General features: G+C 34.5%; 2 protein-coding genes across 19 annotated transcripts in view; one reads left to right on the forward strand and one right to left on the reverse strand.

The window, feature by feature from the left end:
• Positions 1 to 4,239, forward strand: part of LOC144974816 (splicing factor 45-like) — a 24,319-nt gene extending 20,080 nt beyond the window's left edge. Inside the window, exons 11-12 of the mRNA XM_078918132.1 lie at positions 290 to 362; positions 3,877 to 4,239. Coding sequence (XP_078774258.1) covers positions 290 to 362; positions 3,877 to 3,983 — 180 coding nt within the window. The 3' untranslated portion in view covers positions 3,984 to 4,239. The remainder of the gene's footprint in view (positions 1 to 289; positions 363 to 3,876) is intronic.
• A 6,543-nt stretch (positions 4,240 to 10,782) lies between these two features.
• LOC144974815 (uncharacterized) overlaps positions 10,783 to 15,265 on the reverse strand; it is a 109,335-nt gene continuing 104,852 nt past the window's right edge. For 15 of the 18 annotated variants that reach the window (XM_078918120.1, XM_078918113.1, XM_078918118.1 and 12 more), the window contains 2 exons: positions 14,177 to 14,311; positions 11,917 to 13,383 (listed from right to left, as the gene is read on the reverse strand). In XM_078918120.1, coding sequence (XP_078774246.1) covers positions 13,285 to 13,383; positions 14,177 to 14,311 — 234 coding nt within the window. In that variant the 3' untranslated portion in view covers positions 11,917 to 13,284. Of the gene's footprint in view, positions 13,384 to 14,176; positions 14,312 to 15,265 lie in introns of all 18 variants that reach the window. The other 3 variants (XM_078918119.1, XM_078918125.1, XM_078918114.1) reach the window with 1 other exon arrangement.

Below are 15,265 nucleotides of genomic sequence, written 5' to 3' on the forward strand. Positions count from 1 at the left end.
TAATCTTCTCCAGAATGAAACGAATACAGAGAGAAACTGGTGCTATATGGCCTGTTATAAACAAAAAAGAAACGTTAAATATTTTTATACATAATGCTTTTCAATTGATTCCTGATAGATTAAATTTATTTAAAAAACACACACAAAAAAAGAAGGAAGGCTAAAGACAAAAGGCTGCAAAGATTTGGAAAATAAAGGGTTATGAACTTTGGATCAGAATTTTTAGTCCTCTATCCTTATTTTGGTTTATAATTTTTGACAGAAGTTTTTTTTTCAATGCTTGTTTCAGATGCCAGATCTTCCAGACGAGGAGAGTGTGAGGATTTTTATTGAATTTGATAGGATGGAATCAGCTATTAAAGGTGAGTAGATTAAAAGGCATAGCATTGTTACACTGGCTTGAACCATGAGATCCAAGGTGCCGGAGTTAGTAATGGGATTTTTTATGCATTAAAAGGACAGTAATAGTCACTTACAACTCCTTTCGTCGAGAGTAGACTATGCTTCTAACTTGAGACCAATTAAGAGTATAGTTATATATTAGTGAGAGTTATTTGCTTTGATAAGAAATCAAGTCTTTAAACAGGAACGTAGTTTCCCCTTGAGGCCAAGTTTCCTTTCTCACTTCATTTCTTATTTGATGGTAACCTTTGGATAGATTGGTTATCAATGATGAAGCACATTCTACCAGATCTAAATTGCTCCCAACTACTTCAAATAACTGTGGGATAGACATTGGCATCATGAAATATAAGTGAAGCGCTCTATCAACTCATTCATTTGCAAGACTCGTAACCCCTGAAATACTCATTAGGTCGACATCAGTTATTTAGCTGACGCTATGGATTTGGTTTTGGGATTATCTATAAATATGGAATGTGTGTTATTCTTTTTTTTAAAATTGCTGTTAGTCCTGTCAGAGTTTGGTTTTCCTTCTTCAAGTTCACCAAAATAACCCAATGTTTTTTTGGGAAATTAGATTATATTTTTTTATAGAAAGCATAACTGCCAATAGTAATAATGAAAATCAGTTTCATCTTTATTTTATACCTGGAACAGATTTAGACCAGTTTTTTTGAAATTGTGTTTCCACAAGTTTCAAAATTATTTCTCTATTATTGTACTTTATTTACCAGAAGATACGATATTAAAAAAATGACCACAAACGATAATTTCAGAAGCTACTCTTGTTCAAATTTTGATACCAGTCTCTTATTGCCTAATCATTTGTCACTTTGATCTTAAAAAAAACAAGTCATTTGTCATTGTTTCATTTAAATAAAGTTAACCCATAGAGGCCCGCTTCCCCCGGAGTCGCCCGCGACTGTTGAGGCCTGCATCGCCCGTCATCACCCGCGGCCCCCGAGAAAAAACGGATCATGTTTACTTTGTTATTGCAACGAATCACTTCGTTTTATTCTAAACCGGAAACATCGTAAACGTAATGCGATCGTTCTATTTCCGTTTCCTTTTTACCACACGTTTATATCGTTGATAGCAAGTGAGTAATCGAATTCAGAAAAATGGCATTCCCGTACCTCACGAGTTTGTTGCGTGGAGCTAGAAATGATGTTTTGGAGAGTGGTGTAGACGATGAAGAGGATTTTGGAAATGAAAGCGATATCGAACAAGAAAGAGAAGATGTAAACTATGGTGGAGATGGACAAGGGACAAGACAAGGCGTTAGCACCCGATCAAGGTGATTCGGACACTGAATCGGAGTCCGAGATTGATGAAAATGACGGGAATGGGGGTGCGGGGAACGAGTTTTTTTTTTAAATATTATTTTTCCCAATTTATTGAAATCAAAACATGTCATGTTATATATCATTCGAAAGCAAATTTATCTGGCTATAAAAAGGAATTAAAATTATAATTTTATGTCATTTGGTTCTCGTTTAATAATTTTTAAACTTTGTGTTGGTATTTTTTTGTTAAGAGTTATGCCCCTTACACTGGGCCTCAGGGGAATTTTTTTTAGTAAACACCGGGCCTCTATGGGTTAAATAACATTATATTTTATTCATCCTCTTGAGGAATTTTCCGATAGGGTATATCTGGAGAAAAGGCTAGATAACTCAGGCGTCAGCTGCAGTGCAGTGATGTAAAATTAACAATAGAGGCTAAGTTTCTTGCTCTAGGAAAGTGTAAATGTTGCTGCATTCATTTGATCTGTTTTTGTAATTAAATTGAAGCTTACATTCAACTTAACGTTATTACGAGGGCTCTTTCAGAAATAACCGAAAAATGCCCATTGCTCAGCAACCAGTGGAGATTTTTTAATTCTGTAAACGACATGATATTCCTTATTTCCTTACGGATATTCCCAGAAATTATGAAGTGCATCATTTTGCACAATGAATTTCTAGACGATTTTAAAGATGGCGGCCCACCTTGAAACTTGGTCAAAGGAGGAAATCAGAGCTGTCATACGTTTTTTGAACGCCAAAAGTCTGAATCCTACCGAAATTCATAAAGAACTTCAGAGTGTATATGGTGAGCATGTTATAAGCCGTACACAAGTCTATCACTGGTGTAATTTGTTTGAAGCCGGCCATTCCGACTTGACAGACAGGGAAGGGAGAGGGCGTTCGATAACTGCGACGTCAGAAGACAATGTGAAGCGAGTTGATGAGCTTATTCGTCAAGACAGGGGTTGAAACTTCATGAAATCGCAAGCAGTCTTGAAATTTCGGAAACTTCTGCCCATAGAATTGTATTTGATGAACTTGGCCACAGAAAAGTCAGCGCAAGAGGTTCCTAAGCAATTGACAGACAATCATAAAGAACAAAGATTGGACATCTGCAGGGAACTTTTGAGAAGAAGCAAGAGCTCACGCAGGGTTCACGGGCATACTGCCAATGCTGGCGGAGACTTTCTAGGGTACGATTTGACTTTTCTTGACAGCATAGTCACCGGTGATGAGACTTGGTTGCACCATTGCACCCTAGAAACAAAGCAAGATTCGATGACATGGAAACATCCATCCTCACCTGTCGCGAAGAAATTCAAAGTCATGCGGTCAGCAAAGAAAATAATGGGAACTGTTTTCTGGGACAGTCGTGGTGTTATTCTGTTCGAAACCTTACAACCTGGAGAAACAATCAATGCTGCAAGGTACTGCCAAACTCTTGACAAGCTTAGGGAGGCCATTCGCAGAAAGCGCCCAGGGCAGTTGACCAACAGGGTCATTTTGCAACACGACAACGCTACACCCCACACAGCACGAGTGACGCAAGGTTGGCTAGAGAAATATGGATGGGAGATTTTGCCACACCCACCACACAGTCCAGACCTCGCACCATCTGATTATCACATCTTTGGGCCACTGAAACGTGAGCTGGCAGGAAAGCGCTTTGATGTCGATGAAGAGCTTGTTGACCATGTGGGGAAATGGCTACAAAACCTTGACGGAAATTTCTTCCGAGAGGGTATCTATTCCATGGTGCGGCGTTGGCAGAAGTGTGTCGACAGACTTGGCTGTTACGTAGAGAAATGAAGGACGAGTCAAGGTATGAACACGTGCAAGCATTTATTTATGAAAGAGCCCTCGTATTTATTGCTCTAGGAAAAGAAATAAACAAGATGTCAACAGTAGGTCTGGAACTCACTCGCCATACTGCTTCTCAAAATATATTAGTGTCTTATTAAAATGTTTGACTCAAAAGGGACCTTTTGTAGCCAGAGGTCATGTACTTATCTTGCATAGGCTGATAAAATCATTTGTCACTTTTTGCGATTCAGTGCTGTTAGCCATGGCTCTATGTGAAGAATTCACAGGACATGAACAGCTGTAGTGATTTAGACACTGGTATATGTTTGCATCCAGCCAGTATTTTTATGCTTTAACTGTTTTTTAAATCTTTTTTTTACAGCTGTTGTGGATCTCAATGGTCGTTTTTTCGGTGGTCGAGTGGTCAGGGCAAACTTCTACAACCTGGACAAATTTAGAAGATTGGACTTCAGCAGTCCCATTGATTAACCACAGTTGTTTTTCTTTTGGTTTCTTTTTTTTTGATAAGTGTATTTGTTCTGAGTTTGATTGACAGTATGGATGGAAAAGGGTTAAGGAATAAGTGCCGTAACATTTACCTAGCATTTTAACTCATCACCATCATCTCTCATATTTTGCCAGGGCCAGGGTTATGAATGATTCATATTACTTTTCATCATTGCAAGAATGAGGTGATTTGTTAAAATTGTAGTATGTTGTGAATAAATATGTAAAATTTGTAAAATTTTGTTTGTCGTTTTTCTTTATTATAATTTTTTTTTAAATATTTTTTCCTTGTGATGGATCTTTAGATGAATAAGACAAAGAAAAGTAAAACCTTGTTATAACTTCATATTAGGGACCAGGGCATAAATGATTTTGTGAATAGTTGTGTGTCATTAATATGATACATGGGTGCCAGATCGATGGCGCGGCGGCATGCCATTTTTTAAAGACTTTCTTGAGTGATCTACCTGGTTTTTTTTTTTAAGTTGCCGGTCATGTCACTATCATGTCTTATGTCATATTTTGACACATGTGCCCAGTTGCTTGAATTTTGATGAGAGCCTGTTTTTTATGACGTCAATTAGACAGATTTGGACCAAATGTCTAAGTGACACAAGAGTAGTAGTGTTCTTTGATCAGTTGATTGTCGAAAGGGGGTGGGGGAGGTGGAGAACAGATGGGTCTTTTTTTTTCTGTTATGAGTGGCTATTGGGTTGGGGTTTGTTTTGTTTTTTTCTCTCTCTTTCCTTATCATTTGTCTTCTTTTATAATTTTCTTTCTTTCTGATTTTTGTTTGTTTAATATAGAATTCATCACAACTTCCAATTAAAAGATTAATTCATTAACTATTCTAACAGAGTAGTCTCTCTCTCTCTCCCTCCCCCTCTATCTCTGTCTCTCTTTCATATTTCCTCTGGTTCTATCTTCATGTAAGTCATCTGGTTTTAGAGAGACAATATAATATTACAATAATCCAAACATGATTGATTTAGTTTACTTTTGTTAGATATACTAACAAAACATAATGGCTCTACTTACATTCATTGTGACTTTAATAATTATCAAGGTGCTGCTAGACCTGTGGTGTTGATAGTTTAGACTCATAGTGCTGATGACTGTGGAGCGACTATTGCAAATCATATTTGTTTGCTCCGTCCTGAGGCAAGTCTACATGCTGAATGCTTGCCCAGCAGTCCTTGCAGGTATTTTGAAATCCAGGCGATTGCACCCATGATGATATGATGAGTCATTTTTTATGATAAAATATCCCACTAAAAGAATGCCTGCATTCCACTATGCCAGGAAATACTGGGTGTCCTCAAATCGCCTCTTAACAGGACATGGCAGAACTGCATCAAATATGTGCAGATGGAAACTTGGGAACGGTGATGCCTGCTGGAAATGTCAGGCAGCTCCAGAGACCAGCGATCACATCGTCCTTCACTGTCCACTAACTAAACTGGAAGGTGGCTATGATTGAGTCCTTAGGGTAGAGGAAGACTTTCGAAGCTGGGTTGATGAGGTGTAGCCATATGCTACTACTACTACTATAATGAGTCATTGCATCGTGATATCCGATGTTGGTAGTACATCAGGAAGCATTGTGGTATGGTTTTATATCAAGGATAGTGAGTGTGAGTAAAACAAAAACAAATTTGAATTGCTCTAATAAAAAAACAGAAAGGACAGTCATGAAATTTTGGCATAGATTTTATCCTTCTTATTGTGCTTCACAATGCTCCAAGAATTCCCCATATGAAAACAGATATCCATTTTAAATAGTACCAAGTCAAATGTCAGGCGTCTTTATTTTATAAGCACTCTTCCAGTAAGTATCACTGCCTAGAATTCATTCAGACATGAATTGATAGGGGGTTATGTATTTTGTCAATTGGCTTACACAAAATTGAGGTGGTGCTTCTGACACTGTAGGTCATTTCAGAGTAAGTAAAAATGAAAATCAGGTAAAAGCACCCAAGAAAAGTAAGACAAAAGGGGTTATTCAAATAAACAATCAATGCTTCTAGTTTGAGACCACCCAAAAAGTTCCACCAAGACACGAGACCAGGATCCTGCTAAGAGTGATATTCTCAAATATGTACAAAATGCATTAGGGTTGAAAAATGTTTTACAATTACGTTACAGAGATACGATATACAAGAAAAAAAAAACCCAATGCAGTAAATATATCGACATCAGACTTGACTCCCAAATTTTTAAATATACAAGGGTGTCCATAAAGTCTTTCCCTGAATTTATTCTACAACCGTTATAGATATTTGCATCCAGTTTTCACTATCTCCTTAGAAAAAGTCATACAGTTATGGTCATGACCTTCATTACTTCACCAAAGATAGCAAAATGAACGTGAACTTAAAAGACCAAATTTTTCTCTCTTATTTTTTAATCACAACGAAATTGCAAATAGTAGCTCAACATTTCATAACCCAGATTGGCAGACCAATAGGACATGAAATCGGCATTTAAAAAAGAAATGGGTGTTCTAAATTTTCTGAGACACTAAGTGAATGTTTGATATTGGCAGATACCTACTTAAAATATTTATGGGCCCACAATCCTTTACAGTCAAAACGATTACTGTAAATGTATATTTAGATCTGCTAGAATTTTATGCTGCATTCTATCTTCATGAATATTGGCCTTATATATACACATTTTTTGCATTAAGACGGCGTTACCTCCAACTTGGATTCAGGCCATTCGCAAAAATTACATGGAAAGAACTCAAAATAGGTTGAATTTGCTTGTAGGTAGCCATGGCAACCATATTGAGTATAAGATAATGGTAAACAAAGTGTAAAGCATGTATTTATTCATAAATCCAGGTTATAAGAATATTGACTATAATTTTTTTTTCTAATAAAGATGTTATTAAACAGGGAAAGACGTAATGGAGATTCTGAATTTATAATATTACTTTCTATAGTTTTATCAATGCACATTTGACCAGAACATGGTTACATTGACATTGCCATTTTATCAGTGAAGGCAATAATAATAGTAATAAAGCAAAACAAAAAATAGTAATTGGATAATGATAATTAGATTGAGGAAAAATGCCCCCCCCCCCCCCCCCCCCCCCCCCCAATAGAATACCAGCAGCTCGGACGAGAGCAAAGCCAAGTCATTTCAACTCTGGGCTATGGTGTATTCAGTCAAGGAAGAAGAGGGAGGAAGAGGAGGAGGAGAAGAAGAGAGGCATGTTTATGTTTTCATGGGTTTTACAGTGCTTGCCTCATATTTAGGTAAATTTCAGTGCCTGTAAAAAGCAAGGTGATAGAGTAAAAGTTGTAGACCTGAAGCTATAAGCAAGACAGAGAGGACTAGTTAAAAAGAGAACAAGATTTCACAAACAATCCACCGCTGTGCTTATTTGGACATTAACCAAAAGTCCCATCCAGGCAAAAGCAAAGGGTCCCACTATGAAGGAATACTCAAATGTTTACAATGCACAATACATTCAAAACTTAATCATAATAATACATAAAAGATGATTTACAATGAAAAAATAGCTCTCAAAAAACGATAAAAGTGGCTGCTTCCCTCCCAGGCCAAGGAAAAAACTGAGCAATCTCAATCCAGAATAAAGACAGACATCAATATGGAAAGAGAAAACAGAAAGAAGACCCAGCAAGAGATCTAACTTCCCACCAGGGGAGGTCAGAAGATCCTACCTAGAAAATGTGTCAGTCACTTTCAGAAAGAGAGCAACGTGGAAGGAGAAAACATAGAAGGATAGAAGGCACAACATGAGTGACTTCTGCAGTCCACCAATGACCAGGGGAAACAACTTTTTCTTTTCTGAAATAATTTTATTCTCAGATCGATTTGGATGACAGATAAATCGGTCAAATTATTTACAAACATGTCATACTGTCTATCAAAAAGTACATTCAAATCAGTCATTTCATACTCGCACTCATGATTATTATAACAATTTTATCTTTTGAAAAATGACAACAAACGTAACGAAATCAACTTAAAATATTCTTTCAGCTCTCCATTGGGGCTGTCCTATTTTTACATAAAATTTCTTCTGGTTTCTGCTTTGTCATAAGATTCTTCCAAAACTTGCTAAGCGCCATGGTAAAAAAATAAATGCATTTAGTCGAAAGTAGTTTATGCCCTTTCATATACAAAATTTTGGAAGAATAAATATAAATGACAGCAGAACAGAGAAATCAATTGACCATACACGTGTTGTATGACGGATCCATTCTCAGTTCCTTGACATTGGAAGCGCATGCTTTGTCGAAAACTGTGGGATGTTCGAAAGTTGTCTCAAGGAATACCACAAGTCACATAGTACAACTATCTATACTTAGATGGGATTGAGCTGGAATTAAACTCTACACACACAATAAATAAAAAATATTAATAAATAAAATAATCAAATAATAATTAAAAAATAAAATGAATTAATCAATTGCAATTTCAATTACAGATCTTCTAACTTCTTCCCATGGCCTACATTTCTATTTCAGATCTATGATCCATTGGTTTTTGTTTTTTTTTAGACATGAAGAACAGACACATATCTCTTCCAACGTTTTCAGGAACCAGTACTTAAAAAGATTGTTTAAATATTTAAATTTCACATCACTGTTAGTACAATTTCGTCAGGAAGACCTGGATGTCGGCAGACACACATAGAAAATCTATGCACGAAGAATTATTTTTTTTTGTGAACCATGGGAAGATAAATTGCACCATTACATTTCACTACGCTTTTTCCATTATTCAAACCACACAACTTGATATAATAACCTTCAACATTCAACCATTCTTTTCTTTTTTTTAATTAATCTGTACACATGGAAGGATGATGAGAATAAAGACGATAATGAGTGATGAAGAAATAAAGCTAAGAAATTTAATTTGTACATACAACGTATGTGGTGATTAAATTGAGAATTTACAAATAGACTACATATCGAATTACAAAAATGTTTATAATGTAATTTTTAAATACAATATTTAAAACGACAAACAAAGAATAATTCAAGGGTGTGAATGGATGAAACAGATCCTTTAACATAGCTTAATCAGTGGAGCATCTCATCCAGACACAAACCCTTATTTAACCCTGTATTACCTAAAAAATTTTGTTCTCTCTGGTCTCCCCGTCCCACCATCAATAAATGAGCAGCTGGTTTTAAACTTGAAAGAAAGTAGTGTCATATCCAAGCGTCGTTTTGGTTAAGCAACAAGCAATTTTTACAGTCTGTTTAATCCTACAGAAATCAGGATAAATTCTGGTCTCTATGGTTTTAATAATAATAATAATAATTAGTTACTTATATAGCGCTCAACTTCCACATAAGTGCTCAGCGGCGCCTTACAATATATTTGGAGGACTTTGTTTTTTCCGTTCATGTCCCTTTTAAAATATGTAATGCTTCACAAAGACCATAACATTTGAGACTTACAATTCAAAAAAAGGTCACAAATCAACATAATGTGATGCATGTTTCAATGACAGAAGACCAAAAGTCTTTTGGTGTTATTTTTTTTTTTTTTTTTTTGTGTTTTTTTTCCCTGCTTTCATATTTGCAAACAAGTCAAACCGGTGGTAAATTATTTATTTTTTAAAGAAAAAAAAATATGAAAAACCAGTACTTTGATGGTTGGGTAAAAACTTTACTTGACCAAAGCAGATGCAAACTCATCTACTTTTCTATATCAGGCAGTTTCTGTTTATGTTTTATGCATTTCATTTCAGTGGAAATTTAAATTGATAAGTAACAGGTCATTTTTTCAGACAGAAAATCTCCACTTTCGTTTCTGTAATCTATTCTGAAAACCATTTAGAAAAACCATACATATCTATTTTTAAAAATGAGAGGGCAAATATCTGTTTAACGCACAGCAACTACACCCCACCAAGTTTGAACAAATCAGTAAGTAAGACTGAGACTGCTGAAAACTATTAAAACCATCACAATGTATACAACAATGAGTAAATGTCAAACCACAAATGAAATGCCACAGGCTTGTTCATGTACAGTTTTATCACAATGTCTAGAAGGTTACTAAATACATCTTATATACATTTGCCTTGTCTTACAACCAGTTCAAATCATTTAAGACTTCCAATGCATTATTCCAATACACGTGTCATATGGAGAGAGGCGGAGACTAAATGCAGCACTGAAACAACTTGTCACTGTCGGTTAAAATCACGTAAGAGGAGAATATATCCATGTTAGACAAAACGGATAATTTTTTTTTTTAAATACAAGAAAAGAAAATTTCCTCTTCCCCTGCGGGCGCCTAATTTTAAAAAAAAGTTTCAGAAAACTTACCCAGTTAAGGAATGCTACTTTTTAAAAAATTAAAAAAATTGGGGGGTATTTTTATATCATTCTGCATTGTGCGGCCTATGTGCTCTTGTGGTATGACACTCGCTTTCGGATCAGAATGTCCTGGGTTCGAGACTCACTCTGCGCATAGTTGAGTCCTTGGAAAAGGCTCTTGACACACATTCTCTCACTGTACTCAGGTGTAAAATAAGTACCTGGCCGTTAACAGCTTTGTCTCTGTCCGAAAAAATTGTACTATCGCTTAAAAGGCGTCCCATCCTACTTGTTAAATGTTGCTGTTGGCCAGGGACCCCTTTGAGCACGTTTAGTGGATAATGCGCTATATAAAACCTCAATTTATTTTTTTTTTAAATCTCAATTGATTGGTTTTAAAAAATTACACACTATCTTCTATATTCATTGGCTTGGTGTTGTCATATATTATAAGATATTTTGTCTTGTTTTTGATTTTGATTTTTTTTTTTTTTTACATATTATTAGAAAACAGCGAGCCTTTGGAAATGGTGTACACATAATTTCTTATGATCATTGTCATGTACATGTAAGTTATCATCATAGTGTTCTCTATAAATTCAGATTGCATGATATTGTAATGCTTAAGGAGGCTGAAATTCTTAAATAGTTTCAACTGGTTGAAAGACCATATAATCATAATAGTAATAGTAACATCAACAACAACAATTATTATTATTATTACTACTACCATTATGAAGAACATAATATTGAAATAATAGCTGCTTTGAACTTGATACAAAGGTTATTTCATAGAGAAAAAAGTTACAGGAGATAAAAATACAAAACATCCATTGTTAACAAAAAAAAATGTATTTAAAGATACGAAGAGGAAAGACTTAATATATAATCACTTCTGAGCTATAGGTTATGAGGTATGATGGTTCAAACATTTTATTGATGACATAGTCAAAACGTCAAAATGTTAATACCTGAATTTTAAAAAAGATTACATTTTCAATGTCAAGTTCACAGATAACCAAAGGCTGATAGCTTAACATGGATACCTTTTTGTCTTAGAATGAAAATTTGGGCTTTCAAAGTTATTAAGCTTAGCATGAGAATCTAAACAGAGAATCTTTTTTTAAAAAGAAAAATACAATTATAAAGAAACTATTGAAAAATTTAATAAGAAGCAAAGTCTTGTAATAGAAAAAGGGGTAAAAACAAATTGAAAGTTAAAAAAATAATTAAAAATTAAAAGCTCAAAAACTACACAATGAAAACTTTTAACCTACATCTTATCCATTTAATTAAAATAAGAAGTTTATTAAACAAATATAGCATTTCAGATCGCTGAACAAAAATAAATAATTGTGGGAAAATGAAAACAAATGATCGTTTATTTCTTAAAGTTCAAATCAATACAAGGGTGAATACAGTAATAAATAAGTGATGGAAAATGGAATATATATAATATTTATATATATGAAGTGGACACATTTTGAAATATTTAAAACACAATCTTTGATAATAGCAATAATCAATAGTTTTATGTGATTCAGCTGCCTCTTTGTGAGACATGAAATTTTTAAAAAATATCTTGCACTGTGCACCAATTTCTTTTCTTTTTTTTGGTTAAGCAAATTTATCCATTTCATTTCAGTGGGAGACAGAATGAAATTGAGATAATGGAACTTGCGTTGTTAACTATACAAATAATAATCTCACGACATAATTCTTATTATTATTGTGATTACAACCTTTCAAATCGACAATAAACTGTCTTTTTGACCTCATCCATTTGTTGTGTAATGGATTCAATTTGAAATAACTATCAATCCATTAATCCCATGGAGATTTCAAATTTTAAAAATCTATATGTGGTAATACAACACCAGCCTTAAATTTTTTAACCAAAACAATCTGCACCTACAAATCGTTGTGAAACTTCAGTACCTAGTCCAAAGGCATGAGGCCAATGGACTGAGAGATTAACCCTGTTTTTGTGAAAGGGACGGTAACAACTGCTGACTCCTCTCTGAATAGAATTATGTTCAATTCACAAATACTTTCTGTCAATTCTAAATCACACCCAACAATGCTTTTAAAAAGAGAAGTTGAATGCACTACAGAATTCAACCCCAGATGTTTGCATGTTAGACCGGGTGAGAATCAAGCCATCCCACCCCATCTATATCAAGTACAAGATGGGAAAGCTTCCCATTCCCATTTACAGTATCAGGTAACAAGGACTAGAACAAGAATTGATTTTAATCTTTAAAAGGCGAGAATAAATTCTTCATTACTCATCAGGTCAGAACTACAGATCTGTTTTCACCAAGGGAGCAGTAGCATTGATGTGACTTGAGCTTTATAAAAGCTTGAGTATCATAGTTGTTACTGCTTTTTTAAATAGTAAAAACGATAAGATCTGATGTCAGATTAGAGAACAGTTCCAAAAGAAAATATAACATTTAAACAATTGCAAGTACCTTTATAAAATGTAATCAATATTTTTAATCTGAAAGGTATTAATTGGAACTGAAATCAGTAAAAATATGTTCATGTCAAAACATAACTGGAAAGGTTTTTTTTTTTTGGGGGGTTTCTTTTTTTTGTTTGTTTTTTTGGGAGGGGGGGGGGGGGGGGGGTTCTTATATTGGTTGTCAAACCTTTTTGAAAGGCAACAGACCTTCTGTTGACAACACAACAATACTATGGATGACGTCAATGAATACTAAGCTGCCTGAAGCAGTGGACTGTAAAAGTATTGAGCAAAAATTAATAAAACAACTTCAAAGAAGAACAGAACATATAATAAGGAACATTTCTCGCTCAGCTCAAATGTTCTTTGCTACTTTGCTCTTTTGTGAAGCTGTTGTATCTATTTTTGTTTTATATATATATATTTATATATGACGACGTCAGGTGTCAAATCCCAGTAGTATCTATACACTAATAGTGAGTGGTTTGGGTGACAGTGACTAGGAGAATCCAGCGGTAACGGCTTCCAGCATTGGATAGACAGCCATCAGGACGGCAAACAGCAACATGAGTAAAGGGATGCTGGAAACGAGTGACACCTGCAACGGGAAAAATAGAAATCAATGGTTTACCTTCCTCCCATATAAATACTATTTAAAAAATGTGAGCTTTTATATAGTGCAATATCCACTAAACACGCTCAAAGCGCTTCACAAGGGGTCCCTGGCCAACAACAACACTTAACATGTAGGACGTGACATGACGCCTGTTAGGCGACATTACAATTTTTCAGACAGAGACAACGCTGTTAACAGCCAGGTACTCATTTACACCGGAGTACTGTGACAGAATGTGAGTAAAGAGCCTTTTCCAAGGACTAAAATATGCGCAGTTCACTACTTTATCAAATTTATCCAGCTGAAAAAAACGATCTAATGTATCAAGTATATTACAATGCAGTGAGTGACCCAGTGCATTATGTTTTATTTACCGAATGGAGGTGCACACAGCAAATCAATAACATTTTAAAGAAAACAAATCAGGGAAATCAAAAATCTTGCATGAAAGTTTTTGTTTTATGGTAAATGATTACAGTTCTATACATACAAGATTTTTTTTAATGCTAAGGGTAAGACTGCCAGATTGTTAAATTGGGCATTAAATCAGAGGATGAATACAAAATACATACATCTTATTGGTTTTACATCTAAAAACAAACCCCAAATACTCAATGAAAGAAGTAGATATTGGTTTATTTTGATTTCAATGCACAATTTTTAACATAAGAAATTAAATTTGGCATATATTAGCAACAAATAGTAATTTTCAGCCTCTCCCCTTCCCCCTTTGCACAGCCCAAGAAACTAAGTTTAAAAAAGTAGTCACATCTACCATTCTAGATTTGTTCTGTAGTTGATTATAGTCAGTGGTCAGGTCAGTGACTTGTTTCTGTAGACAGGAGATTTCCACAGTTTTCTCCTCACAAGACTGTCTCAGATTCGCCAACTCTGTGTTTGCCTCGTCCAACTACAAAATTTGAAAAATAAAAATTTTAGAATAAATATATGGAAATAATAGTAGGTACACTTTGGAGAACAAGATGGATGTATTATCTCATTCATTGATCTGAATAGCAACCCCATAATTTTTTAATATAAATTACTAGGATACAAAGTCAAAGATGCCAACCCATAGTGCAAGTAAAATGGGATTCAACTTATCAAAAATACGATATTATTCCGAATATTATTTTACCAGAAAAAAAAAGAAGCAAAACTAAACAAAACAAAGAAAGAAAGAAAAATAAAAAAGAAACAAATCAAACTTCTTTTTCTTTCTTCCTCTATCATTGTTATCATTTACATTAAAAATGCAGAGAGGCCCTTATTTTATTTTCATGAAATAGGATTGTTAGTATTTAAAACTATTCAAGTATCAACCTCCATCATTAAGACTTTGAAGTCTTTGTTATGAAATTATTACTAACATAAACATCACTTAACTATAATCAAGGAATAAAATCAAGGAAAAAAAAAGAAGCGGGATAAAACAGGAGTTGGCAACTCTGATAATGGTGTCAATGAGAGTTGCTATCTTTTCAACATTGATTTGTTTTATCTCTTTTTTATTTATTTTTAAAACTCCAAATAAAAAAATAAGTAATGATAAATAAAATATAAAGTTTGTGTCATGCAAAGATGTGAAATTTCCATTCTGTTTTTTTTTCACAAATTTTTAATGTAGAACAGATGTAATGCAGCTTTATTTTGGACACCTAATCCGCTGCTGAGTAAACAAAAATACTTTTGATCAATATGCTTCAAAAATTTTGGTTAAAAATCAATCAATGGCAATGTGGGTTGGTGGAGAGGTTCCCATCTATTTTCAGCAGTGACAGGTCAGTAAATGTATTCAAATGTTTTATTTCTCCAAATTTAGAAATTACCTTATACATTGGTTGCAATAAATTACGAATGCTCA

Source organism: Berghia stephanieae, chromosome 6, assembly GCF_034508935.2.
Source record: "Berghia stephanieae isolate SIO BIC M18660-M18661 chromosome 6, UCSD_Bste_1.3, whole genome shotgun sequence".
Classification (NCBI taxonomy): domain Eukaryota; kingdom Metazoa; phylum Mollusca; class Gastropoda; order Nudibranchia; family Aeolidiidae; genus Berghia; species Berghia stephanieae.